This window comes from Labeo rohita, chromosome 12 (assembly GCF_022985175.1).
Source record: "Labeo rohita strain BAU-BD-2019 chromosome 12, IGBB_LRoh.1.0, whole genome shotgun sequence".
NCBI classification, from domain to species: Eukaryota; Metazoa; Chordata; class Actinopteri; order Cypriniformes; family Cyprinidae; genus Labeo; species Labeo rohita.
In genome coordinates, this window is record NC_066880.1 from 20,218,406 (window position 1) to 20,244,727 (window position 26,322).

The 26,322-nt window shown below is 40.5% G+C and overlaps 1 protein-coding gene across 1 annotated transcript; it reads right to left on the reverse strand.

Moving 5' to 3' along the window:
* On the reverse strand, window positions 1–26,322 carry LOC127173938 (LIM and SH3 domain protein 1; the record flags this gene model as incomplete). Its single annotated transcript, XM_051124042.1, has 6 exons — window positions 1–305; window positions 389–477; window positions 578–653; window positions 1,329–1,436; window positions 21,001–21,085; window positions 26,228–26,322. Coding segments are annotated over 6 exons (627 nt in total), but the record flags the coding sequence as incomplete, so codon positions are not given.

Below are 26,322 nucleotides of genomic sequence, written 5' to 3' on the forward strand. Positions count from 1 at the left end.
TTGAATCAATAATGACACACTGGGTCATTTAAAAAATAAAAACTTAAACTCAAATTGAGACATAATGGGAACTGTGATGTGCTCAATCAAATGCTTTCTCTTTCTATTCTTCCCTCCCCTCCCCACCCCCTTTACATGGCCTCTACGTAGTTGGCTGGGAGCATCCCCTGCTGTCCCGTGCGCTCCACGCGTCCGAACATCCAGCCTTCATCTATCTGTTGCACGTCCACTATTAAGTCGCCATCTGCAAACGATACCTCATCCTCATCAGCAGCGACATAGTCATATATGGCCCTGTAGTGCTTCTGTAGGAACAGATGCACAAGATTAGGAAGGACTAACCATGGAAAGATTTTGTTTGAAAAAGAATAATAAAGAGACTCCTTACCCCACCACCAGAGGGCTGTGGAGCAGCAGCCAAATGCACTGGCTGTGGATCATAGTTGTAGCTTGGAGAGTGAGTTAGTGGCTGGACGCCTGGGCACAAAGCAGAAAATATAACAATATTAGAGTATGCAAAACATATCTAATCCAATAGACAGCATGAATAACAGGTTCTTTGTGTACAAGTGCATACCCTGACTGCTATAGGCATCAGTGGTCAAGCCCTCTCCCCCCATCCGACTTTTCTCAAACTCTTCATGATATTTTATCTGTTAACACACACAACAAACATTAATAAGTCATAGAGACACTGCAGACATAGAGTCCCAGAGTCCCTTTTTAAAATATTCAACAGCCTTTAGTTTAAATCATTGTGTCAACTTTTAGTAGTACACAACCATATAGATAACCTCAATATAGATAGCTAATATACATGAATTAAAAGCCACTAGTTTTCATTTAATGTGGTCTGTAAAACTTGTGTAATATAGTTGTTTCTCATTTCAACCACAAGGGGTCGATATGTTCAACGTTCCTGCCACTGTGGTTGGTCTAGGCCTGATCATGTTGCTTCAAAACAACTCTTTAAGAAAGAACCTGAGCTCAGACGAACAGGAAATGAGTCTTTAACATTAGTCATGTGATCAAAGAGTTGTTTGGCAACATTCTATGACATACTGATGAGGATAATATGGTGAGAGGGTTAGAGTGGGAGGTAGAGACGAGAGAGCAGGAAAACCAGGGAGGCGTGAAGATAAACAGATCAAAACTACTTGTCTTGTCAAGCAATTCTGAGTGTTTGAGAATGGAATGTAGATGAGATGAATGAGATGAACAGTACAGGATGTATATATTATATTTCAACAGACACCTCTTCAACAACATGGCTGGATAATACCTTTCAGCAAGGCATATTTATAAATATTGTTTCATAAAGCTCTTACATTGCTGATCTGATCTTGCGTCTTTTTAACCCTCTGCAGTTCTGGTGTATCAGATACCACGCTAAAGCCTTTCCCTTTGTTCTTCTCAAATTCCTCTTTATACAACACCTGGAAGCAAAAGGAATAGATCATGTCAGGTCAATACATTCAGAAAGGTGACAGATGCAAAAACAAGCCCATAAACAGCCCACGCAGATTTTATATGCAAAAATGATCACCATTCACAATATGTGCAGTACTTCCAACTACCTCTAACACAGAAATTCACAGAATTTCTCTCCAAATAAGTGCTGAAAATAAAATCTGATGTGGCATGCCTGTAAGAAAAAAGTTACTAACAAGTCTGCATATGTACAGGCTGCCCAGAATGCTGATTAAGAAAAAAGAATGGATGCTTTTATAAATACTATTCAGTACTTTTATAAAAACTATTCAAAGGAAGGGGGGGCACCATAAGTGTCCTGCGAAGTGGACATCACCGGATATTCCGCAATGATTCCAGTTCAAAACGAGTGTATATGTTACATTCAAAGGGCACTGACGTGTGTGAGACGTGAATTAAAATTGTATTCATTTACTGAGGTATATTATGTCACACTTCACACTTCTCTAGTAAGTTTCGTCTGTGTGTGAAGATCCTGCAGGCAGCAGCGCAGTGCAGATCCATGAATGCATGTTCCGAAGTGAGGTAAACTTAAACAGATTTCCCCTTCTCAGGGAGTAGGGAGCAGTGAACACTGTGTAGGGATCATATAAATCAGAGCACAGTTCATGTACGTTAATGTACTCTCTTCTAACAAGCTGCTCATCTAAATCAGGGTTTGTAACTAAGAGAGACATGCAAAATATACAGAGCGGATGGGGGACGTGAGGACTGGGATTGGGAGCTGTTGCATTAATGCATAATAATACAGATTAATATGTTTTTGGAGTCTGCAGTGACCTTAACTTTCTGCAAGATATGAATGACTCAATTCATGACCAAACTAATAGAAAGGAACAAAACAACATGCCACCTTAGCTGGTGGATGGGGCTAGCCAAATGCTTAAGCCTTGGTGAAATCAGCCCAACATTTTGACTGCCAAATACAAATCTGTCAACCCAGAGTCTGACCCAAATGCACACGCCAGACAATAAAACACGCGCATTCAGTTTGGGTTGAGTTAAGTCAGGGTAGGGTCGGCTAACACATGCTTACACACGCACACATACAAAGGCCCCTGATATTCTCCAGACTGACATTCCCATCCCCCTTTCCAACAGCCTCCCGGAAATTCCCCATAAAGTGGCCAGTCTGAGCTGACCCAGGGGTGCGGGACGGCTTCATTTTCCCACAGCCTGTAAACAAAGACCCTAAATAGAGATTGAGAGACCTCTTCTGCTTCACAACTATGCCAAAAATGATGAGTAACAGCCTTGCTATGAGGGTTGTGCAGTATTGTGGCAACATCTCTGGTGCACTAATGCTTCTATGATTTTCTATGATTCCTCAAGGGCAGGTGTCCCTGCAGAGTTCAGCTCCAACCCTAATCAAACACACCTGAACAAGCTAATCAAGGTCTTCAGGATACAGGTTGGTATTTTTTTTTTTTCAGGGTTGGAGATAAACTCTGCAGGGACACCGGCCCTCCAGGATCAAGGTTCCCCACCCCTATCTTAACATAAAATGTCACATTTAAAATTTGTAAACTGGAATGTACAGGGCATCAACTCACCAGCTAAAAGATTCAAAATTTTAAACCACCTTAAAAACACAAGGCAGATATATGTTTATTACAAGAAACCCATCTTTTAGAATCAGAACATAAACAATTAACAAATACACAATTAACACAAATATACTCTGCATCTTACAACTCAAAGAAAAGAGGCATAGCTCTATTAATCAGTAAAAACATTACAGTTATCAATCAATCAGCCATATGTGACCCAGAAGGATGATACGTTATCATCAACATATCCTTTAATAACAAAACAATAACCATTGCTAATATATATGGACCAAACACCGATGACCCCCAATTTTTCCATCATTTTTTCTCATCATTAGCCAACCTTTCTCAGTCAGTTATCATAATTGGAGGTGATTTTAATAAAGTTATTGATCCAACTCAAGACAAATCTAATACGGCAACACAATTTAAACCATGGCAGTCTACAGAAACCATTAAACAATACATGAATGATCTTGGTCTTGGCGATAGCTGGAGACTGACCAGCCTGGTCTCATTGTTTATACGTAGGTATTTATACGTAACATTTGGAGGCACAAAATGTACATTTTTGTACGTTTTTATTGATGCTAAAACGTACAATTTAGACGTATTTCAACATTTAAAACATACAAATCGCTACGTAATTTTAGTTAAAAAACGTAAAATATTTACGTATCTTTTATTTCATTCATATCAATGCCTTTTTATCATTTTATTAAGCGATTTAGATTTTTAGCCCTCTTAACCTACCCCCAAACCTAAACCTACCCATTTTATAGCAAATATGCATTTTTTTTTAATCATTTTATTAATAAGAGATTTAGATTTTTAGCCCCCTTAACCTACCCCCAAACCTAAACCTACCCATTTTATAGCGAATATAAAAAGATATAAAACGTAACTGACCAAAATATGCAGGGAAATTACCATTTTAGTAACAATACAGCATTAAAATATTTTTATAGTCACTGATCCCACTCCTACCTCTAAACCTAATGTTAATCATAACTCTCTCTGTACAAAAACATGGCAGACAGAAAAGTGCAATCACATTCATTTATTTATTGCAAAAACGTACAGCAGTACCAAAAGTAATCCAAATGACGATGTGTTGCAGCCGCAGTCCTCTCTGGTGGAATACAATAGGTTTGAGGTGCAAAGCAAAATTTAAATAGTTAATCTGTGAAAATATCATCCAAATTATTATCCTGATCCACTTCGTGAAGAAGGTGCCCGCGCATCTTTCAAACACTTCCCACTAGAAACACGGCATGTCGTAAATCTGTGACAAATGCAGGCGAGAGCCAATGAGCGTTCGATTTTCCTGCCGTAAAACCTGTACTTTCTTGATGCTGCAGTATTTGAATTTGTAAAATGCACTTCAGCGTGGGTTTATTTGCTGTTGCTACTGGACTCACTGCTCGGATAGAAATGAAAATCGCCAGATAAAGTCTTGATTTTGGGTCTGTTCCTCTCAATCGTATGGATTCTGAAGATCTGGATCTTGTGAAGCGCACAAATAAAATTGTTTCATTTTGTAATTATGATGCGTGTTTGGTATATTTTATGGTTCTATTTTTAGTCACAGCATGTCAGAGAAAACATCCCACCACAGCAAACTAAGTAAATATTACATGGATGGTTAAACGATTGCAGAAATGTTATTTATTTTAAGGGTTTAAAGTGTAGTCTTGTTTAACATTATGTATACCTATCCTTGGAAACGTACTGGCAGCAGAAATCACACAGAACAGAATAAAAATGTTATAATTTCCTATTAAATAAACTATTAAACTATTTAAAAGTGCAACTGAAAACATAAGGCCATTGGTATGACAACCAAAAACAACAATAATGAAATTAATGCAGCAAATTCAATATTCATATGGATTCGTTTTTAGGTGTCCTCAATACGTCAGTTTTGTATGTTTAAATGCTAAAAATACGCAAGTATTTGTACGTTTAGATGCTGAAAGTACGTGAGTATTGTACGTTTTACTGCCTGTAAAAACGTAAGTAAATGTACGTTTTGTGGAAGCACATTTTACGTAAAATACATACGAATTATGAGATCACGTTGTGTTTTTACAGCTGTAGCAAATACAAACAGTGACAAACATGACACTAGGTTTAAATGAAATAAGTATTAGTTTGTATGCATTTCAACTGGGGTTCACCATATTGTAGGGATGCACGATATTGAATTTTTGCTGATATCCCATATGTCAATATTGTTCATCTCATTTTGGCCATGCCGATACCTGTCACGAATCTGTTCCTGAACGTCAGTCTGCTCGCCACCAGAGGTCGCTTTGACATTCACATTACACTGACTGTTACACCACACCCTGGACTACGTTCCCCATCAGCCATTGTGGTGATCACCTGTGTCCAATCAGAGACTCTATTTAAAACCCGGACTTCCTTACTAGTCGCCGAGTATTGGTTTGCGTATAGAACACGTCTTGTTTTAGCAACTGTACAGAGCCAGTTAGTCAGTTCATTCGTGTTTCCTAGTTTAGTCTTGTTCCTGTTCCTAGTCACTGGAGTCTTGCTGTCTGTACACCTGTATGCTGTTGCCTGACCCTGCCTGGTTGACCATGTCTTTGTCAATGTCCCTAAATAAAGCTTTGCATTTGGATCCACCCGCTTCACGTCGCATCTCTCGCTCCATAACAGATACCCATACTGATATATATTTTGTTTGGAAACAATACCAAGTCTCTCCTGTGCAGAAATTATAAGGAAATTATTTTAATTTTGGTTCGTTTTTAACAAGAACATATTTGTTAGAATTAAATAAGCAATGAACTGGTTAACATTCAACCTTCTGAATTTTGTGAAGGGGAGTTCCTCTTTTGCTATGTTATAAGCCAAGCTTCTGATGCTTTCGCTTTCGAATTCGCAATCTTGTCACGTTTTATAAGAAAAGACAATTTTCTGTTCTGCTTATATCTATACACCTTTCACTTTTTAAGACGAAAGCAAAAGATGGATTAATTGTTATTCTTAGTAAAGAAGCACAACAACAATAGAACAGTAGGCTACAATGACAAACTACATAACATTTATTAACAAAAACGAATGAAACCAGATATGGCATACACCACATGCTGTATTATATACCAACTAATAAATTACAGAACATTTAGCAAACACTGAGGAGTCCAAAAAAAATATAAAAAATTATATATATATATATATATATATATATATATGTGTGTATATATAAATAAATAAATAAAAGAAAGCCTCCATAATGTGAGTTTTTTTTTGCACAAGAATACCAACATATTCATCTTCTCTGGTTTAAGAGGTGTCTTTTACTTAACTTGAAAACCAAATCCTGGGTCCACTGTCATTTCCTCAATATTAGCTTCATTTTTGCCGCGCGCTGTGAGCACTGCCACGCTCCTGCTGAAGCAGCAAATACAAACCAGGGTCTATACACAAAGCACTCACACCAAAAGTACCTCTTTGTGTGATCAATATGGAAAATAATAGAAATCTAGTTACTAATTCATGTTTAATTATAATTTCCCCAAGTAGGCCAATTTTTTCATATTCTACACTGCGCTTTGACAGGGCTGCGGGACACGAACAGGACATAATTAATGACTTGTTAGTTCGTTCCTACGATTTATTCATTTATTAATTAGTAAAATGATGAAACGGATTAATAAGTGGTATGAACAAATTCTTAATTCACTGAAATCTTTCCCACCTGCATGTTTACCACAGTAAGAAATACAGAATCATGGATTAAAAGTGAATGACAAGAAAATAAACCTGCGAAATTAAAGGGTGAGATTGTGAGGATTTGGGAGAAGAAACTATAAAAATTATTAGGTTCGTGGAACTTTGTTAATAACCTGCAAAGCAGAACGCATAGCGTATTGCTTTAAATCTATGGGCATGAATCCAAAATCATGGTCGCTATTTTTAACATTTGCCTGCTAACCAAAGCCTCATTCTGTACGTGCATTCTTAGTTTAAAAAGCATCCAAAAGCATCCATTTTCTCAGCATCCAAAACAGTGAATGCAATCACCATTCAGGCAAAACTTTGCTTCAAGAATAAGCCACACTGCTGAGGTGGTCTAATCGCTAGCACACCCTGAGCACATGTGAGTTAACATATTCCTTTTATCGGCAAGAGATATCGGCATAATTTTTCATATCGGGCCGATACCGATATTTACAATTAAAGCCATTATTGGCCGATTCCGATATCAGTCCGATAATATCGTGCATCCTTAATATTTAGCGGTGTAATCTCAATGTTCGTTAGTTCTAAGATCAATGTACGCCTCTAATTAGAGTTTAAGCCAATCAGCGTGGTAGCCCAGGCATACATAGATAGTAATACATGTGGTTCACATGGCTCTTCGGCGCAGCAGCAGTACATATGTCATGACAATAGATGTGTCTTGTTCTATCCTGTTTATCTTCATGTGTGTGGATACATGCATGTCCGTTGATGCAGCAGTTATATCCTTATACTCAGTATATAGCAGCAGTACATTCTTACATGCTCACAGCAGCATGTTGTGGATTTATTGGCAGTAGCAAGTCTCAGTACCTGCTCTGCCGCAGCAGCAGCAGTGTAGCAGATCTATTCCGCCAAGACAAAACACATTAACATTGTCATGTACATTACCATGCCAATACTTCCGAGAGTTGTCATAAAAGAAATTTATACAGTCAGTTTAAGGCGACTGGTATAGTGGTCTGTTGGCATCTTCGTGTGGTCCTGTTTGGTATTGCAGCTTGACTTGTAGTTATAGAACAGGGGTGGCGAACTCCACAGGACAGCCACAGTCCAGCAGAGTTCAGCTTAAGCCCTAATAAAAACTCACCTGTCTGTAGTTCCTAGTAATCCTTCAGACCTTGATTAGCTTGTTCAGGTGTGTTTGAATAGGGTTGAAGCAAAACTCTGCATCTCTCCAGGATTGATGTTCGCCATCCCTGTTATCCACCTTATTTTCTGTTTTCTGGTAATGTGTTAGATGTCCAGTTCATAATCCGCCATAGGGAAATAACGAGAAGAATCTCGAAGTGCAGTAAATGGTAAAACAGTTTGCACTACAAACCAGTGTATTTATAATTAAGAGAATACATTAAAATAATATGGTAAGACACACCAGTTTGCAATATCAATCAGCAAAACAAGCTTTTTGTGCAGCTAAAAATAGCTGGAAGTGGATGAGACCGGAAGCCAGACACAAAAAAAATGTACAAATGGCTGCACCCACTCTTATGGGAAAAATAAGGTGGATAGAAAATGCTCTAAACCAGTGGTTTCCAAACACGTTCCTGGAGACCCCCCATCCCTGCACATTTTGTATGTCTCCCTCAACTAACACACTTGATTCAACTCATCAGCGCATTCGTACAGACTCCACAATATGAGTGGGGTGTGTCTGATGGGGAGAATCACAAAATATGCAGGGCTGGGGGGGAACCAGGAACGTGACTGGAAACCACTGCTCTAAACAAATGTTAGATTGTTTTTTAATGTTTGTAATTTATTTTTTTCCCCCACAGTTTTTGTTCTTGCATTACACACAGAAATTGTGAAAAATTGTAAAAAAGTTCATAAATAATGAAAAATTATTGCAGAAAATATAGATTTGTTATATTTGTTATATTTGATAAACGAAGTGGCTCTGTGAAGTTGCTAACACTAGGTGTTCACGGAATAGTAGGAAGGGCCTCGTATTTATACTGTTCATGATTGGTTGCAGCTGTGTGCATGGTGAGTGAGGTGGAGCATGGGAAATGTAGCCCAGGGTGAAGTGCAACAGTCTGTGTAATGTGAAATGGCAAAGCGACCTCTGATGGCGAGCGAACTGATGGTCAGGACCAGATTCGTGACAGTAAGATTCATGGTGAAAACTTCTACATCACTCTTGTCAGCATAGTCCATAGTTAAAATAAAAATGTATCTTGATATTTATCTTGTGGTTATTTTGGGAAAAACAGTAGGGGGGGAAGGGGGCATTTTACCCCATGGAGGTGTTTTCCCCTACTCTACCCTAATATGCAGAGATGGAGTTTGAGACACTCCACACATATAAATAATAACTTTGTGTGGAGCAGCATTTATTGGGAATGGAGCTGCTCTGACACGCATGTACGTAACCTATATAAAATATATATCACACCTGTATACTGTTACGGAAGCAGACGGACAACTGAGGTAAGTGAAAGTAACAATGTTTATTTACAGCTGAGCACAGATGAAGAATGACGTGAAGGAAGAGGTGAGTATCACAGTTCAGGTATGACAAGTTCTTGAATGGATTACTACGAGCTGATAGGAATATGTCTCCTCTGCAGGAACGAAGGGAGGTGAGCTGGAGAACGGAGAGAACACACACACACACACACCGGTGGTTGACAGCTGTCGAACTTACGACACACACACCACTGACTGGATGACGCTGGACTGGATGGACTGGAATGAAACAGAGAGAAAGGTAAGTATCTTCAGGTAGGTAGAAGTTTGTGAACTCAGGGAGAGCGTCACAATGAGTCCACTTCGTATGAACGAGCCCGGACAAGGAGAGGTGCGTGGTGTGTGCTTTTATGTGTGTGGTGATTACGTGCAGGTGTGTGTAATCAGAACTCTGGTGACTGTGATCGCTGTGTGTGAGTGGTTGTAGAGCCTGGCCAATCCGTGACATTACCCCCCTCCCCAGGGCCCGCTCCTGAGGGCCGAGACCTTCGGCGCCGTGGTGGTCTACCTCGTCCACGAGGTGCAGGGAATTCAGGATGACTGGCGTGGAAATCTTCCATGAGAGTGGGATCCAGGATGTCGACTCTGGGGACCCACGATCTCTCCTCTGGGCCATATCCTTCCCAGTCGACCAGGTACTCCAACTGACCACCACGATGTCGGGATTGCAGGATTTCTCTGACCGAGTAAATGGAGCCTTCTTCCAGCATCAAGGGGGAAGGGGGTTCCTCTTCGTGGCCAGGCTCTGTGGAAGGAATCAGAGGTTGATGAAAAGGTTTGAGAAGAGAGATATGAAATGTGGGGTGAATCCTATATTGAGGTGGCAGTTGGAGTTTGAAGGTGACTGGGTTGACCTGTTCCAAGATGGTGAAGGGGCCAACAAATCTGGGACTAAGTTTTCTAGAGGGCAGGCGCAGACAGATGTCTCGGGTGGAGAGCCAAACCTTTTGTCCAGGAGTATAGACGTGACCTGGGATCCTTCTCCGGTCTGCAACGATCTTGGATCTGCGCACTGCCCTCTGCAGGTGATGGTGAGCTGCGTCCCAGACTCTCTCGCTCTCCCGAAACCAGTAATCCACTGCGGGTACCTCTGATGGTTCACCATTCCAGGGAAAGAGTGGGGGTTGGAATCCGAGAAAACACTGGAATGGTGTGAGTCCTGTGGCCGGTTGCCGCAGTGAATTCTGGGCGTATTCCGCCCAGCCCAGAAACTGGTTCCAGGAGTCCTGGTGACCGTGACAGAAGGTTTCTGAGGAACCGCCCCACCTCTTGAATCTTCCTCTCCGTCTGGCCGTTGTTTTGAGGATGGTATCCAGAGGAGAGGCTAACGGTCACACCTAGGAGCTTGAAAAAGGCTTTCCATACTCTGGAGATGAATTGTGGTCCTCTGTCTGAAACAATGTTCTCTGAAATACCGTAATAGCGGAAGACATGATTGAAAAGGATTTCAGCTGTCTCCAGGGCAGTAGGGAGTCCTTTGAGAGGTAGAAGATGGCAGAATTTTGAAAAATGATCTATGATGACTAGGATGCAGGTATTTCCATCAGAAGAAGGGAGATCTGTCATGAAGTCGACTCCTAGGTGTGACCAGGGGCGGTTCGGGACAGGCAAGGGATGGAGTTTCCCTGCAGGTAAGTGTCGGGGGCTTTTGGAAATGGCACACTCCTTGCAACCTTGGACATACCTTCTCACATCCCTTGCCATGGACGGCCACCAGAAGCGATCGGATAGCAGCGAGAGGGTATTGTTGACCCCTGGATGCCCAGTGCCCAGGGAGGTGTGCATGGAGTGAATCAAATCTACCCGTTGAGTCTGTGGAACAAACTGACGACCCGGTGGACAGCCCGGCGGAGGTCTGGGTGCTGGAGTGGCGACAATGGGAGGAGCAGACCATTCAATGGGGTTGACTATGATATGTTCTGGTATGATATTGGCAGGGTTTTCTGATGTCTCTGGATGATCATGAAGTCTGGATAAAGCATCTGCACGGATGTTCTTGGATATGTGATGGAGAAGTTGAATCTGGAGAAGAATAATGACCAGCGAGCTTGACGTGGACAGAGTCGTTTGGCGTCTCGAAGATATTGTAAATTCTTATGATCTGTTATTACCTGGAAAGGATGGATAGCGCCCTCCAGCCAATGCCGCCACTCCTCCAGGGCAAGTTTAATGGCTAGGAGTTCTCTGTTGCCGATGTCGTAGTTTCTCTCCGCCGGGCTGAGCTTCCGAGAGAAATAAGCACATGGATGGAGTAATTTGGGAGTCCCATGATACTGGGAGAGGACGGCTCCAACGCCAGTGGTCGAGGCGTCCACTTCCACCACGAAAGGGAGATCAGGGTCAGGATGAGTCAGGAGTGGAGCTTGTGTAAAGGCAGACTTAAGGGAATGGAAGGCTTCGGCCGCTTCGGGAGTCCATAAGAGAGTCCTGGGTTTTCCACTGAGAAGGTTGGTGAGAGGAGTGGTGATGATGCTATAGTCCTGGATGAAACGTCTGTAGAAATTGGCGAATCCAAGAAATCTTTGCAATTCTTTGATTGTAGTGGGTTCTGGCCAGGAAACAACTGCAGAGACCTTCCTCTCATCCATGCGTACCCCCTGATGATCTATACAATATCCCAGGAATTTGACGGATGGAAGATGGAATGAACATTTTTCAGCCTTGAGATAGAGCTGGTGCTCTCGGAGTTTCTTAAGGACCTCCGCAACGTGGTGTCGATGTTCTGCTTCACTCCGGGAGTAGATTAATATGTCGTCTATGTAGACAATAACGAAGTGGTGAAGGAACTCCCGGAGTACTTCATGAATGAAGTTTTGGAATACGGAGGGGGCGTTGACCAAACCGTAGGGCATGACCAGATACTCATAATGGCCGGTAGGGGTCACAAAGGCGGTCTTCCATTCATCCCCCTCATGTATTCTCACCAGGTTGTAGGCGCTGCGGAGGTCCAACTTGGTGAATATCCTTGCGGATCGGAGTTGTTCGAGGGCCGCAGGGACGAGAGGAAGGGGATAACGGAATTTGATTGTGCCTTGATTGAGGGTCCGGTAATCGATACATGGCCTCAGCCCTCCATCCTTCTTCGCCACGAAGAAAAAACTGGATGCTGCAGGAGAAGTGGAAGGACGAATGTACCCCTGACTCAGAGCCTCTTGGATGTACTCCTCCATGGCCTTAGTCTCCGGAAGCGACAACGGGTAGATTTTACCTCTGGGCATTGGAGCATCCGGAATCAGGTCAATGGCGCAGTCCCATGGCCGATGTGGTGGTAGCTGGGAAGCTCTCTTGGGGCAGAAGACGTCCTTATAGGAAGTGTAAATATCTGGAATCTGAACAGATTGTTTCTCGATGGGACTTTCAATAGATGTGGTATAGACTGGCAGAGATCTTTGGATCGGTTGAGGGAGCTCAGGGAAACATCCTGTGGTGCATCCTTCACCCCATTTTAAGACTTCACCGAAGCCCCAAGAGATGATGGGATCATGCTTCACCAGCCACGGGCGCCCTAAGATGATGTCCACGGTGGCACCCTCCAGAACCAGAAATTGAATATCCTCTTTGTGTAGAAGTCCAATCTGTAGATGAATGGGTTCACATTTACGGTGGATGCGTGTTCGTGAAGTAGTGTCGCCTGTTATGGGTTGAATCTGGTAGATCCTTGACGAGGCCTCGGTACGGAGCTGTAGCTGGCGACAGAGGTTCCCCGAGATGAAGTTTCCTGCTGACCCGGAGTCGATGAGAGCGGTGACTGCAACAGAAGAAGACGGGGTGGTTAACTGTACATTGGTAGTGAGGGGATGCATATTTTCGATGTCCGAATGGATGCCACTCACCGAGGTGCGAACTGGACGGAGCGGGCAGTTCAGCCGAACATGCCCGCTAGCTCCACAGTACATACACAGACCCCGGGTCAGCCTCCTCTGTCGCTCAGCGGAGGTGAGTTTACCAGATTCGATGATCATAGGTTCTGGTTCTGAAGGGTTGACTGGCTCGGACGGACGGAGGAGTGCAGTAGAGACTGTTTCTTGGTTGGACTGGTAAGATTTCATACGATCAGAACAGCGAAGAGATTGTTGAATAAATTTTTCTAACCCCATATTGTCATCCAAAGCCGCCAACTGCAATCTGAGTTTTGGTTCCAAACCAAGCCGGTAAGTGGTCAGGAGGGATCGCTCATTCCACCCACTGGCGGCAGCTAGAGTGCGAAAACGAAGAGAATATTCGTGGGTAGTCATAGTTCCTTGTTTCAGATGGTATAATTGCTCACCAGCGGATACTTTCTCATCAGCGCGACTGAAAACCTCCTTGAAATGAGCGATGAATGCCTGGATGGAACGAGTCGGTGGACCAGCTTGGTGCCAGATAGTTTCGGCCCATCGGAGAGCTGGTCCGGTAAGCAGTGACGTGATGAAGGCGATTTGAGACTGATCTGTGGGGTATAAAGCAGGTTGCATAGTGAATATAAGTGAACATTGTAATAGAAATCCGTTGCACTCCTCCGCCCCGCCAGAGTAGGGCGCCGGACGGGCCATGGGACTGGATGGAACGGTGGCCGAAGAAGTGCTGGGTGCTGGTGGTGCGTCGGGAGGTGGTGTGGATGGCATGGTGGTAGGAGACCTCAACAAAACCTTCCGCAGCGAGTCCACCAGTTCCTGGAACGGATCGGGATTGCTCATGCTGTTACTGTTGTTGGTCCGGGCTTACTGTTACGGAAGCAGACGGACAACTGAGGTAAGTGAAAGTAACAATGTTTATTTACAGCTGAGCACAGATGAAGAATGACGTGAAGGAAGAGGTGAGTATCACAGTTCAGGTATGACAAGTTCTTGAATGGATTACTACGAGCTGATAGGAATATGTCTCCTCTGCAGGAACGAAGGGAGGTGAGCTGGAGAACAGAGAGAACACACACACCGGTAGTTGACAGCTGTCGAACTTACGACACACACACCACTGACTGGATGACGCTGGACTGGACGGACTGGAATGAAACAGAGAGAAAGGTAAGTATCTTCAGGTAGGTAGAAGTTTATGAACTCAGGGAGAGCGTCACAATGAGTCCGCTTCGTATGAACGAGCCCGGACAAGGAGAGGTGCATGGTGTGTGCTTTTATGTGTGTGGTGATTACGTGCAGGTGTGTGTAATCAGAACTCTGGTGACTGTGATCGCTGCGTGTGAGTGGTTGTAGAGCCTGGCCAATCCGTGACATATATATTGCATATATTTATTTAATTGAATTGTAGCATTGTGAATTCACAATAGCATTATGCTTTATTATGATTTTTAAATGAGATTCTCATTAATGGAATGCACCACTTCTGGTATTTTGCCAGTTCACCTAAAAATGAAAGTTCTGTCATCATTTACTCACCCTCATGCTGTTCCAAAACTTACTCTCTTCTGTTTAAAACAAAAGAAGATATTTTGAAGAATGATGGTAACCAAACAGTTGCTGGTATCCACAGTGTGGAGAGAGAGAGAGAGAGAGAGAGAGAGAGAGAGAGAGAAAAGAGAAAAAAAAACACAATACACAATGGAAGACAATCGCTACCAACAGCTGTTTGGTTACCAATATTTTTCATAATATTAAAAAACAAAAAAAAAACATAATATTAATAAAAACAAACATAAGTAAATGCAAGTAAAATGGTCCTGAACATCATTACAAAAATATAATAATATATATAAAATATACTTTGAGCATTCATGTTAGTTCATAGTGCATTAATCACAGATACATATAATAACAGATACCCCCTTCCCCCCACATAATATTTGTAAATGTAATTTTTTTAATTAAAAGTAATAATTTACATTTTATTTCTCATTCTTCCCATTCCTTTAGGATATTAATTCACATTCAGCAGCTGAATCATGTTTTGTATCATGTCTCCATAAAAAGAGGTAGCTATGGCATGAATCCAGTAAATAGTATAAAGTATAAAGTTTGTATTGTTACACAGAGGTCCCCTGACCTTAATCCACATGCTCCATGTGTGGGATATAAATCTAAACAAGAACATAAATCAGATTTGAATCTGACATGTTTGGATACACAAAAAGAGACAACACAGCAAATGCCGACTTTGTATGTGCTAATGGAATTAATAAACTTGAAAACAAGGCAAGAGCAAGAAACAGAAAGAGGAAATTTAATGAGCAGTCAGAGGACAAGCGAGGGGGAGGTGAGAAAGACTCAAGAAAAGAAGCCAAACATGGAAAAGTGTAGATGAAAAAAAGAGAGAGAGAGAGAGAGAGAGAGAGAGAGAGAACGGATTGTGCTGATGGGGAGCATAACCCTACATGGCACTGAATGACCATGATGTTGGCCTTCTGTGCGTATATCACAGAATAAATTAAGACATGAGATGTGAACTACATACAAGTCTAAAGCGACAACAGAAACAAGCCAATAACAGAACTAGGCCTGTGAAAAGATTACCATTTTTAATCTGATAAATAACACCCTTTTTTGTGTAAATAATTGTGATTAATTGCACACTTATCATGAAATTAGGCATATACCATTTATCTTGTTTAACATGTTAATTTTGTCATTATTTACTATATGCAGCAAAGTAAACCAAAAGATTTAAGGGTGATTCTTATAAAAATGTATTTTCTGCAAGCTTATTTCAAGATAAATTTAGATGTATTTTCAAAAAATAAAAAAATGACACTTGGAGACTCCAAAAGAACACCAAAGAATCGTACGGTAGACAAGTCAAGTTGCAATTTCGAGGACCACATGGAGATGGCAAAAAAAACCCACCTCTAAATCAACTGCCTTGACTACATATTCCTACTAGAGTATACAGAAGAATTCAGAATGATTAAACACAGCAACATAGACATGACAAATCAATACATTATCCTGGATGTTTGTGGAAACAACGTGAATGCAATGAAATGTGTCTTTGGATAAATACAATGTATGAGCTGTGCGTCAAGAGCACTCATGTTTCTGTGTCAATATTGTAACACTTCACATACCAAGATGTGGAGAGTACAAAACAATATATGAGAGATGCTCACTTAACCCAGGAGTAAAAAAAAAAAATAGGTTTGAATCTTCCGATATATATTTATATATATATATATATATATATATATATAAATCACAGACACAACAATTTGTATGAAATACCCCATGTATTACACAAGAAAATCAAGTATACAACAAGCAAAAAATAAGTGTGTGAGGTGTGTGTGTAAATGTACTGTTTCTTAAGTCCGCAAAACTATAATACAAGATTTAAATCCTCCTTGGAAAGTAATCCGATGTCCAAAAAGAAGGATGGCACAAAAAAAAACTCCATAAGAGAGGCGGTATTAATCCAACAATAGTTTGGTAGGTAATCCACAAACGTTTTAAGACCCCGGCAAAAACAGCAGTTAACTGAGTGAGCACCAACGCTCCCGAACGCCGGTAAGCCGGCTCCATATAGCAAAGGTGGCGAACATTGGTCCTGGAGAGCCGCAGCCCTGCATAGTTTTGCTTCAACCCTAATCAAATGCACCTGAACAAGCTAATCAAGGTCTGAAGGGTTACTAAAAAGTACAGGCAGGTCAGTGTTAATTAACAGTATAAATAAATCACCCCTTATGTGGCATTGCTACAATATATCTGACTCACGCATGCTTACTATGTGACTCCTGTACGTCACCGCAATCATCTTTACTTTGATTGCAATCTTCAACCATCAAAACTTTCCTAGCGAGAAGCTGGTTTGCTTTATCCAGCCAAGAAACATATTTTGCATAATATCTGGCCGTACAGTGGTGGGTGGTTTCTGGGTATCTACAGGATTTTTAAAATATAAGACTTTTTAAGATCTTTTTAAAGTCCGCAAAAGTAAAATTAACACAGTCTGAGCAGGGTAGGACAATGTTTATGGTAACATATTAAACTGTAAAATGACTTTAAAAACCATGATTTACAGTTCAGATTCCGGGTTTAACAAAACAAAGTTTTATAAAATGATCGATTTTACATTTCAGCCCTTAAATAATTTTTAAGAAAAGGGATTGGTCAAAAGTATCAATTATTATATTAATTTAAACAATTATTAGCACTCATTATGTTAACAAAATGACATATAAATATGTATCTTACTATCTTAATTGTTTAGATTTGACAATCTATCGGTTCACATTTACATCTGTGTGTTTGCTGAATAAAAATATGGGTAGATTTTCCCACTGGTCTAAACAAAAACTATAGAAGGATTCTGGATGGATATTCAAAAGGAATTGCAAATTGTATTTGTAAATTGTAATTGCGTTTTCAATATGAGAACGCATAAACTGTGACATAATTAAAATGCAATTGCAAATCTTGGATTACTGTTTGTGTTTTTGCTTTCGTGAATGCACAGTGACTGCCAAATTTCAAATGGAAAACCAAAATCCATTTGCAACTGTTTTTCCAATGTTTTATGAGTTAAGAGTTATTCTGTCGATATTGAAAGATTATGTGTAATTTTAGAGAGAAATCTAATACATATGGCGAGCCATCCAAACCACTGGTCAACCAAATACAGCAAAATCTAACAATATATATATATATATATATATATATATATATTTTTTTTTTTTTTTTTTTTTTTTTCCTTCCTCAAATGCAGCGACTAAACCCCTGCAGTGGGAACCAGAACTGTATGCACAATAGGTCAACATTAAGTATTAACCGAACACTTTTCACCTACCTCATGAAGAGAGGAACAAAATATAAGGTAAGGTGGCCAAAAAGCAAATAAGAGCAGGGTTACAATGTTGTTTTACTCCCATGCATCAGTCAGAGTGCAAACGGTGAGAGATCTTGAGACAGGCATGACTCTTAGGCTGCGTTTACACCGGCACAAAAAACCCCCAAAACAAAACAAAACAAAAAAAACAGATTTTTTTGCTCACATCTGACATAGATCGGCATTTGTTGCACACATGTAAACACAAAAATCTGCACGAGATAAAATCTTTTTGCATCCAATCTGGGCTACTTCCGAATGTGGATTTTAATCAAAAAAAAAAAAAAAAAAAAAATAGGAGCCACTGGCTCCTATAAAAAAAAGGTAGGCGCCAAATTATGTTTTTAGGTGCCACAGAATAAACGTGTTTTCTTTTCCTTTTTTATTTTTTTTTACATTTTAACATTTCAATCATACTGTCATGTGTTTATGTCTAACCTTTTCTTTCTTTATTAGCATTTTAATCCATCTTGTAGACGACCTGGGAAATAAGGTTCACTTAAAGTGGAAACTATTGTTACGTGACAATGTTTACACCGTATTGTTACATGAGAGATTTCAGTAGGTTGTACTGAAGGCTCTCTTTTAAAATAGCCTAACTAGCCTAACTCATTCATGTCCATTTCGTACTATAGTAGTAAAAAAAAAAAAAAAATAAAATAAATAAATAATATTATATATATATATATATATATATATATATATATATATATATATATAAAATATATAAAAAATATATATAAAATATATATGTATGAAATATATATATATAATGGGTTCACTTGCCACTTGAACTGAGGCGCCAAAGCGATCAGGCCTGCCGTGTTAAATAGCATCAAAACTGCATGTAATGTTTAATTTCATTATGAATTTTCCATAATTTTAAAGCTGGTATTTTGTTTATTAAAAAGTAGCAAAGCACGAAGCTTTTGCGATTAATACGGCAAGTGCACTACAAATAGGCTAATATAAAGTTCATGCATTAACACAACACAGCATACAGACCAAGATCTTGATAACAAGAAGCCATAGTATCAATTATAAACAAGAACTGTTAACAATATTGGCAATATCCACACAGCTGACAGCTTTACCTGTTGTAATTTGTTCAAGTTGTCCACGAAATGGACTCTACTTTTTCAATTTCTCTCATGCTGCACAACTGGAGCTGCGTCTGCATCATGTGTGCCATCATGCGGCTGTTTGGCAGAGATGAGGACTGTTTGAAAGTCTTTTTTTTTCTCCACTAAAACTGCGCATCGTGTCAGTTTAATACGTGAACACATATATATATATTAGTCGCCAGTGGTGACCTCAGTGAAGTCAGTATTTGATTGAGCTGCGTAGCGCTGCATTAAGTCAAACACGCCTAATGACTTTACCACTCAGCGATTGGCTGTTTTATTTAGAAGGCGGGACTATTCCGCCATATTGTGCGTTGCAATTTCTCCCATTCATAAGTAATAGGAGTGAACCGTCTTTGTATATCTATAGTCTTTGGCTGTATGTGTCTGAATTTCATTGAGATGGAAACTCTATATAGATAAGAAATTGCACATTCAGAAGCTAGTTTTTAACCCATGCCCTATTCATTTTATAAATACAGCTTCACTAAAAGCTACATTATATTTCTCAGCAATGAGGTGATAACTTAGCTGTTTCTGTAAATAAATATAGCTTGTTCGCAAGTTTCTCTCTCTTTCTCTCTTTGTCAGTGTGTGGTGTTGTGTTTTGTGTAGCATGCCGTTTGTTCAGCCACATACTTTCTGTTTGTCTTGTGCTGTGTAGCACGCAGATTGTGTTTTTCACTGGCTGCATGGTTTCATGAACATGCAGCGTATGAGTACTCTCATTAGCTGCGTGTTTGTGACTTGTTTTGTTCATGCACATGACATGATCTGTTTTGCTGGCCATGTGGTTGAGTTTTGTTTTGTGTAAGCACACCACTTACGAAAATTAACCATGGTTTTACTACAAATAAAACTAAAACACCATGGTTACTATAGTTAAACCATGGCAACCACAAATTAAACATGGTCTTGCTACACTAACCATAGTTTAACCATTGTATTTGTAGTAAAATTATGGTTATACATGTCTGGCAGCGACAATTCAAATGCTAAAGGAATTGTGTTTACAATTTTATAAAATTTACAGTTGGCCGCGCCCACTCTTCAATCAAATGAGGTGGACTGAAAATGCACATACATTTTTTTTTAGCAAGTGGAACAGTATAAATTATAGCTGTTTCCCCAGTAACTGCTGTACACAAAGAAGCGCTGCACCTGACTTTGAAATGTGCAGCACTCATATTTATTCAACAAAATCACTTTTTTTTTTTACGTTTAATTAGAAAATCAGAGACAATCAGAGAATATGACAAAGCTAGATAATTCATTGAAAATGTAACATGAGTCTCTATTCTTTCTGCCATCTCTGATGTAATCAGCCTGGTTTTCTTTATATTAACACTGTTTTGGACTGCTTTGTTTTAATGCATTTGTTAACTGGATCATTGGACTGAAAACTTTTCCAGAGTTTAGCAGCTTAAGATGATCTGACTGCAAACAGAGTAGCAATATCAGGTAAAAGGTTTAGAATAGAAATTGTGCTTCAGCAATTTCAGTAATTTTCAGTAATTGCGTTAAATTATTTTAACACGTAAAGGATTTTTGAATTAATGTTTAAAACATTAACGTTGACAGCCCTATACAGAACCTGAATAACAGCACATTGTTGTGTGGATCAGGGCTCCACCAAAATCTGTTATGTTGACTGAACTAATCATTTACTTGTTTGTTTTTGTTAGGCTTGGAATATAAATAATGAGTTGTGATCCACTGCCATTTTCCCACTGGATGAATGTGAACATGAGCCAAAAATGGAAAAAAAACAGCAACTGAGAATAAAAAGGACTGTAGAAGAGGAGGAGATGAAAAGTGGCAAGGGATCATGAATGAACACTTACATGACTCTGCATCTTGCTCTGCTGCTTTAGTCGAAGGTTCTCCGGTGTATCGGCCACAATGGTGAAGGATGTTTTGGGATAGTGTCTGAAAACACAGGCATTTACAACATTTATTTTAGATAACATGCACTTAACACTTCCAAAAATGTTTTGTTCTCATTTTAAAGTATAAAATTTAGGTGTACATTCTTAAAACATGTTTTTTTCATCACGTCGGAGCCTCTGAATGTCAAAATAATACAAATGCCAGATATCTCCAGAGCCTCCATATCTCCTCTTTACAAGACTTTTTAAAGCATTCAGATTAGCAGTTCAAAAGTTAATAAACATTTAGGAACAATAGTTATTTTTGGCCGTAGGCAGCTGTCTTGGTCTATGAGGGTTAAATCTAAGATAAGGCTAATGCTAAAATTAATTAACTATTTCATGCATTCTACATTTTTTACAATGTAAAGAGTTGGATTCTCATGCTAAACATGGCCAAAGTTCGAAAAAACGATTTGGACGTATGACGGAGTATTTCTTTGCCACACACACTCCTTATGGGTTTGTATGAGTTTCAGAAAGTGTTGTTGTTGTTTTTTTTTTCGATCATGGCTCTTCATGATGTCATGAAGTGTGGAATTCCTTGTATGGGCACTTCTTCTGAAAGAGTGCACACATGCACATGTCGACCAGAGCAAGAGTGCACATGCACATGTCATCGTGCTTCATTCGGCAATGCTGCACAGAACTTACTTCTTTGGAGACGTTCTTCTCGAGTGTGTTTTTTCCTGTGAGGGAAAGATAACCTTGTTCAGCTTCCCAAAGAACCCAGCGTTACAAGAACAGTGGATGCAGTTTGTTTTTTTTGGGGCAGCAACAGAGTTTCGCAAGTGTTTGATTGTTCCTGTCATTTCTGTGATAAATGTTTTGCCACACAAGGCCCAGTTCGACGCTGAATTTGCACATCGTTTGATACTGAAAAATAGAGGCAGGGCAGCACTACCTCCAGGCAGAGCAGGCAATTGCTTAGGGCCTCGGGCTTCGAGGAGGGGTCTCCATAACCGTAACATCCACAGAATTTGCGTGTACAGTGAATGACAGCTGACTAGCAAAATAACTAGAAAAGTAAAAGCAAAGAACTTTTTGTATTCAAATTCAAACAAGCAAACACACTAGACCATTTTTAATGTTTCAAAAAATACCTCAGATGTGTGTAACTTCTAAATTGTGCTTATGTTTACATTACTGCTCTAACATAGCATAAGACTTACTTTCAGTTTCAAATCACCAAAAGCGTCACACTCACACTTGATTTGTGTACGCTATATAGTACGCTATATTATTCAATATAATACATGATATCATATTTATTAATATAGTACTGTCAAATGTTTGGACACATTACAGCATAGATCTTCAACCCTGCTCCTGGGGACCCACTTTCCTTTTTTTCTTTCTTTCTAAGAAATTAATACTTTTATTCATAATGATGTGTTAAATTAATGTTGAAAATCCAGCTATAACTCATAGAAATGTATATTTTAAAGTATGGCAAAGTATGATATACAGTACTTTTTTTTAAATTTTAAAAAGTACTACAAAAAAAATGTTAAACACTGCAAACAGAAAAACAGGAACTTCAGGGAACTTCTGAGAGAGAGACAGAACTTTGCAACCTTAAAATATGATTCTTCTGGAGGAACAGAACAGGCTACAGAGACACTACAAGATCAAACTACCGAGACTTTTCAAGAACTGATTACTGAGACTTTTCATGAGTAAGGGCATTCTGAGCTTACAGGCCCTATCTATTTGAACTTTTGAAGTCATACTCAAGTCAGTCAAAAGGGTTGGGGAACTACAAGCCCTCTCCATAAGCAAAATGTGCCGATAGATTGATCCAGCATACAGACCCATCTACATGCCCGATGACTACTCCCTACTGAGACCAAGTGGTGAACTTGCTTCACTTGTGAAGATAGAGACCCAGTCCTGTTTCTGTGTTTAGTACATGCTGTATGCATACACTTGGACTGCACCCAGAGCTTTAGAGGTACTGGGCAGTTTTTTGGCTTCAAGTCTTTGACTTTGTGGACTACTCCTAACTTTACAGTCTTTTGACCAGTGAACCTTCTTGCCACAATTCCAACAGAAATCTGGCCCTAAAATTTGGCTTGCCCTGAACATTTGATTTGCTTTTGGCACAGCTCCAGATTTTCTCAGAATGTTGTTAGAGTGGTTAGGATCTGCAGTCTAAACACACACTAACTTTGAAGCTTGATTTTCTGCTCGTGCCACATCTCTTGCAGTTATCAGCAATTCTTAAACAGTCAGAAAGGAACCCTAGACCCTCCTTTCTATTACACACTCCTTTCCTAATATCAGGAATTAACCCATTCTGCCAAACTGAAAGGAAAAGCCCTCCTTTGCCCAGAATTTTAATAAAATATGATAGCTCACAGCCCATATCCAAGCCTGAGTAGAGCAAAAAGGTTTCACATATTAGTTCAGTGTAATCCTCAACATTTTCAACTGTGGTTTACATCTTGTCATTTCATTCTAATCTAACTTTTGCTGTTGTGCTTTTTTGCAGCAAACCTTAAAGTTCTTCCATCCTTCTTTCTCAGCTGTGTCATCAGTCAGATGTTCTTGTATTGCACTATGGGAAGAAGGCAAGCCGGCGGAGGCAGTGTGAGGATTTGGGCAATGTTCTGCTGTTTTTGCCACGTACCACCTACCTCAGCATTGTTGCAGATTATGTACAGGGTTCAGGGGGCCATGGTGGAGCAGGCAGCTCGGGGAGCCATGGTGGATCAGACCGTTTGGGGAGCCATGGCGGAGTGCCCCCCATGGCCTTGGGGCGCTCAGGAGGAGCAGGCTCTGGGGGGGGGTGCTCTGGAGGCACAGGCACTGGAGGGCACTCTGGAGGTGCGGAAAATGGGGGGGCTCTCTGGAGGAGCGGGCACTGGAGGGCACTCTGGAAGAGCGGGCACGGGAGGGCTGGACAGGACCAGCGGAGACATAGGAGGGCTGGACGGGACCAGAGGAGGTGTAGAAGATGCAGGAGAGCTTTCTGAAGCAGACTCTGGGGTGAGGATAGGAGCTGAGAACTTACGGAGCCATGTCCAGGAGCTCTGAAAGGTGTGCTGGAGCGGACACTGGAGGGCACGCTAGAGTGTACTATGGAGGGTATGCTGGAGCGGACTCTGCCATGGGAGTGGCCTCTGGAGCGAAGGAGATAAGTCCAGTGTCCAGGGAAGTGGAGGTTTTGGTGGTAGACTTTGGGTGAATTGCTCAGTTTACAAGATAGGACAGGATGAGGGACGTCTTCAACAATGTAGTCTGAACCATTAAGCCAGAAAACTAGATTAATAGACTCGACAAAAGACAAACTACGATCAGGGGACAGGAACCAAATAACTCCCTCATCTAGTCCCATCTGAAAACAAACACTGAGCATTCGATCACTCCAACTCACCAGATGGGAGGATTCCACAAACTCCTCCACAGAGAGAGGAGGCCGACCGTCCTGGCATATAGAAGAGAGCCAATCTTCTGCTCCTATTTGTTTTGAGTCCATCTTTGTTTGAGGGTCCTGTATTCTGTCACGGATGTGTGGTGAGCAGAGATGCACACGACACAGGAGAAGTTTAAAACAACAGTCTTTAATATAAACTTAAACTTAGAACAGAAACTAGGAGCAAGAAACCACCACAAACACATCAACTCTAACTTCAATACAGGACCAAGGAACTCAGGAGAACACAATGCTTAAAGGGGTCATTGGATGCTAAGTTCACTTTTACATGTTGTTTGAACATTAATGTGTGTTGGCAGTGTATGTACAAATCTACCCTATAATGATAGAAATCCATGCAGTGGTTTTTAATTAATCTGTAAAAATAATATTCCCTTTTTCAAATCGAGCCATTCTCAGATGCCTGTCGTTGTGGCGTCACACCGACAGAGGCCGCTCCCATGATAGTTGATTGACATGAGCGTCTTACATAAGATCAGTTGTAACAGTCCAACCTCCATGTTTTGATGCCGGAGCAGGGATGTAAGTTAGACAAGAATTGAGTGAACGAGCTGTTGTGTTGCTGGATGTAATAATGAACGTAGTGGTCGTCATTTACTCCCGACATCTGAGCTGCTGAAGATGCAGTTGATTATGTTTGTTTGTGAAGGGAATGCGCCTCCCCATCTACATATATCCGTCTATGTTCACGCGAATCATTCGTGATCCAGCTTCACTTACAGCAGAAAGGAGTATAATGTTGTTGTTTTTTTGTTTTTTTTTTCTGAATCTTTGTGATCGCCTTTCCTAATAATGTGCTAGTTAGCAAGATTAGCGGCTAAAGTAAACAGGGTCATCACTCCACAGAGAGAAAAGAGGAGTGGGGCGAGCAGAGCTCGTTTGCATTTAAAGCAGCCTCGACCAGAATGGGATGATTTTTGCAGAGCTGATTTTGTAAAAAGGGTGTTGTTTTACACTACCAATTTTTAACCAAAGATACAATGAAAACACAACTCAAAACACAAAGAACACATGACACAAATGAACTATAACCTAATCCTGGCTTAGGCTAAGCCCTGTCTATTAAACCAGGCCATAGGTTTCTGATGATGAAGAATTGACAGAGCAGCCACTGAGTGTTCTAGGTCATTATATGCAGAGGTTTTGGCCCGATAAGAGGTTTTTAGAGGTTTTTCCCTTTGCGCCGCTCCTTTAAATCCGCGTTTCAGTCATCCGTGCCTCTGCGGCGCGAGCTTTCCTTTGCGCTTCATTTTTCTATGCGCCTCGCTTTGTGTCACTGATTTGATGTGGGGGAGGGTCAAGAGGTTGGGGTGTGTACAAGGGACGAAGGCGCGTAAAGCTAGAGGTCGCTCTCGTGCGAAATTATTATTAATAATTATTATTAATATACTTTATTATCATGAAAATACCTGAGGAGGTTTTAGGAATATTGATAAAATGATGTCCATATGCATTTCCTATAACTAATGTTATGTGTGTTATTGTCTTCCTCTACTGCGCTTATTCTGAGTTTTCGCACGAGAGCGACCTCTAGCTTTCGGGTGCAACAGTATTTTACCTATTTCACCCACAAGCTGTTCATAAATCATGTACAATATAATGTCTGTTAATCGTGACAGCCTTATTTGGGCCGGTCTGAAGTATCTGTTATTAATAATATAGGAGTCTAATAAGAAGAAGAAGAAAGCGATCAATAATACATACCTGAGATCCTGGGCTTGCGCTGATGACGTAACGAGAGGGACGCGCCTTCGTCCCTTGTACACACCCCAACCTCTTGACCCCTCCCCCACGTCAAA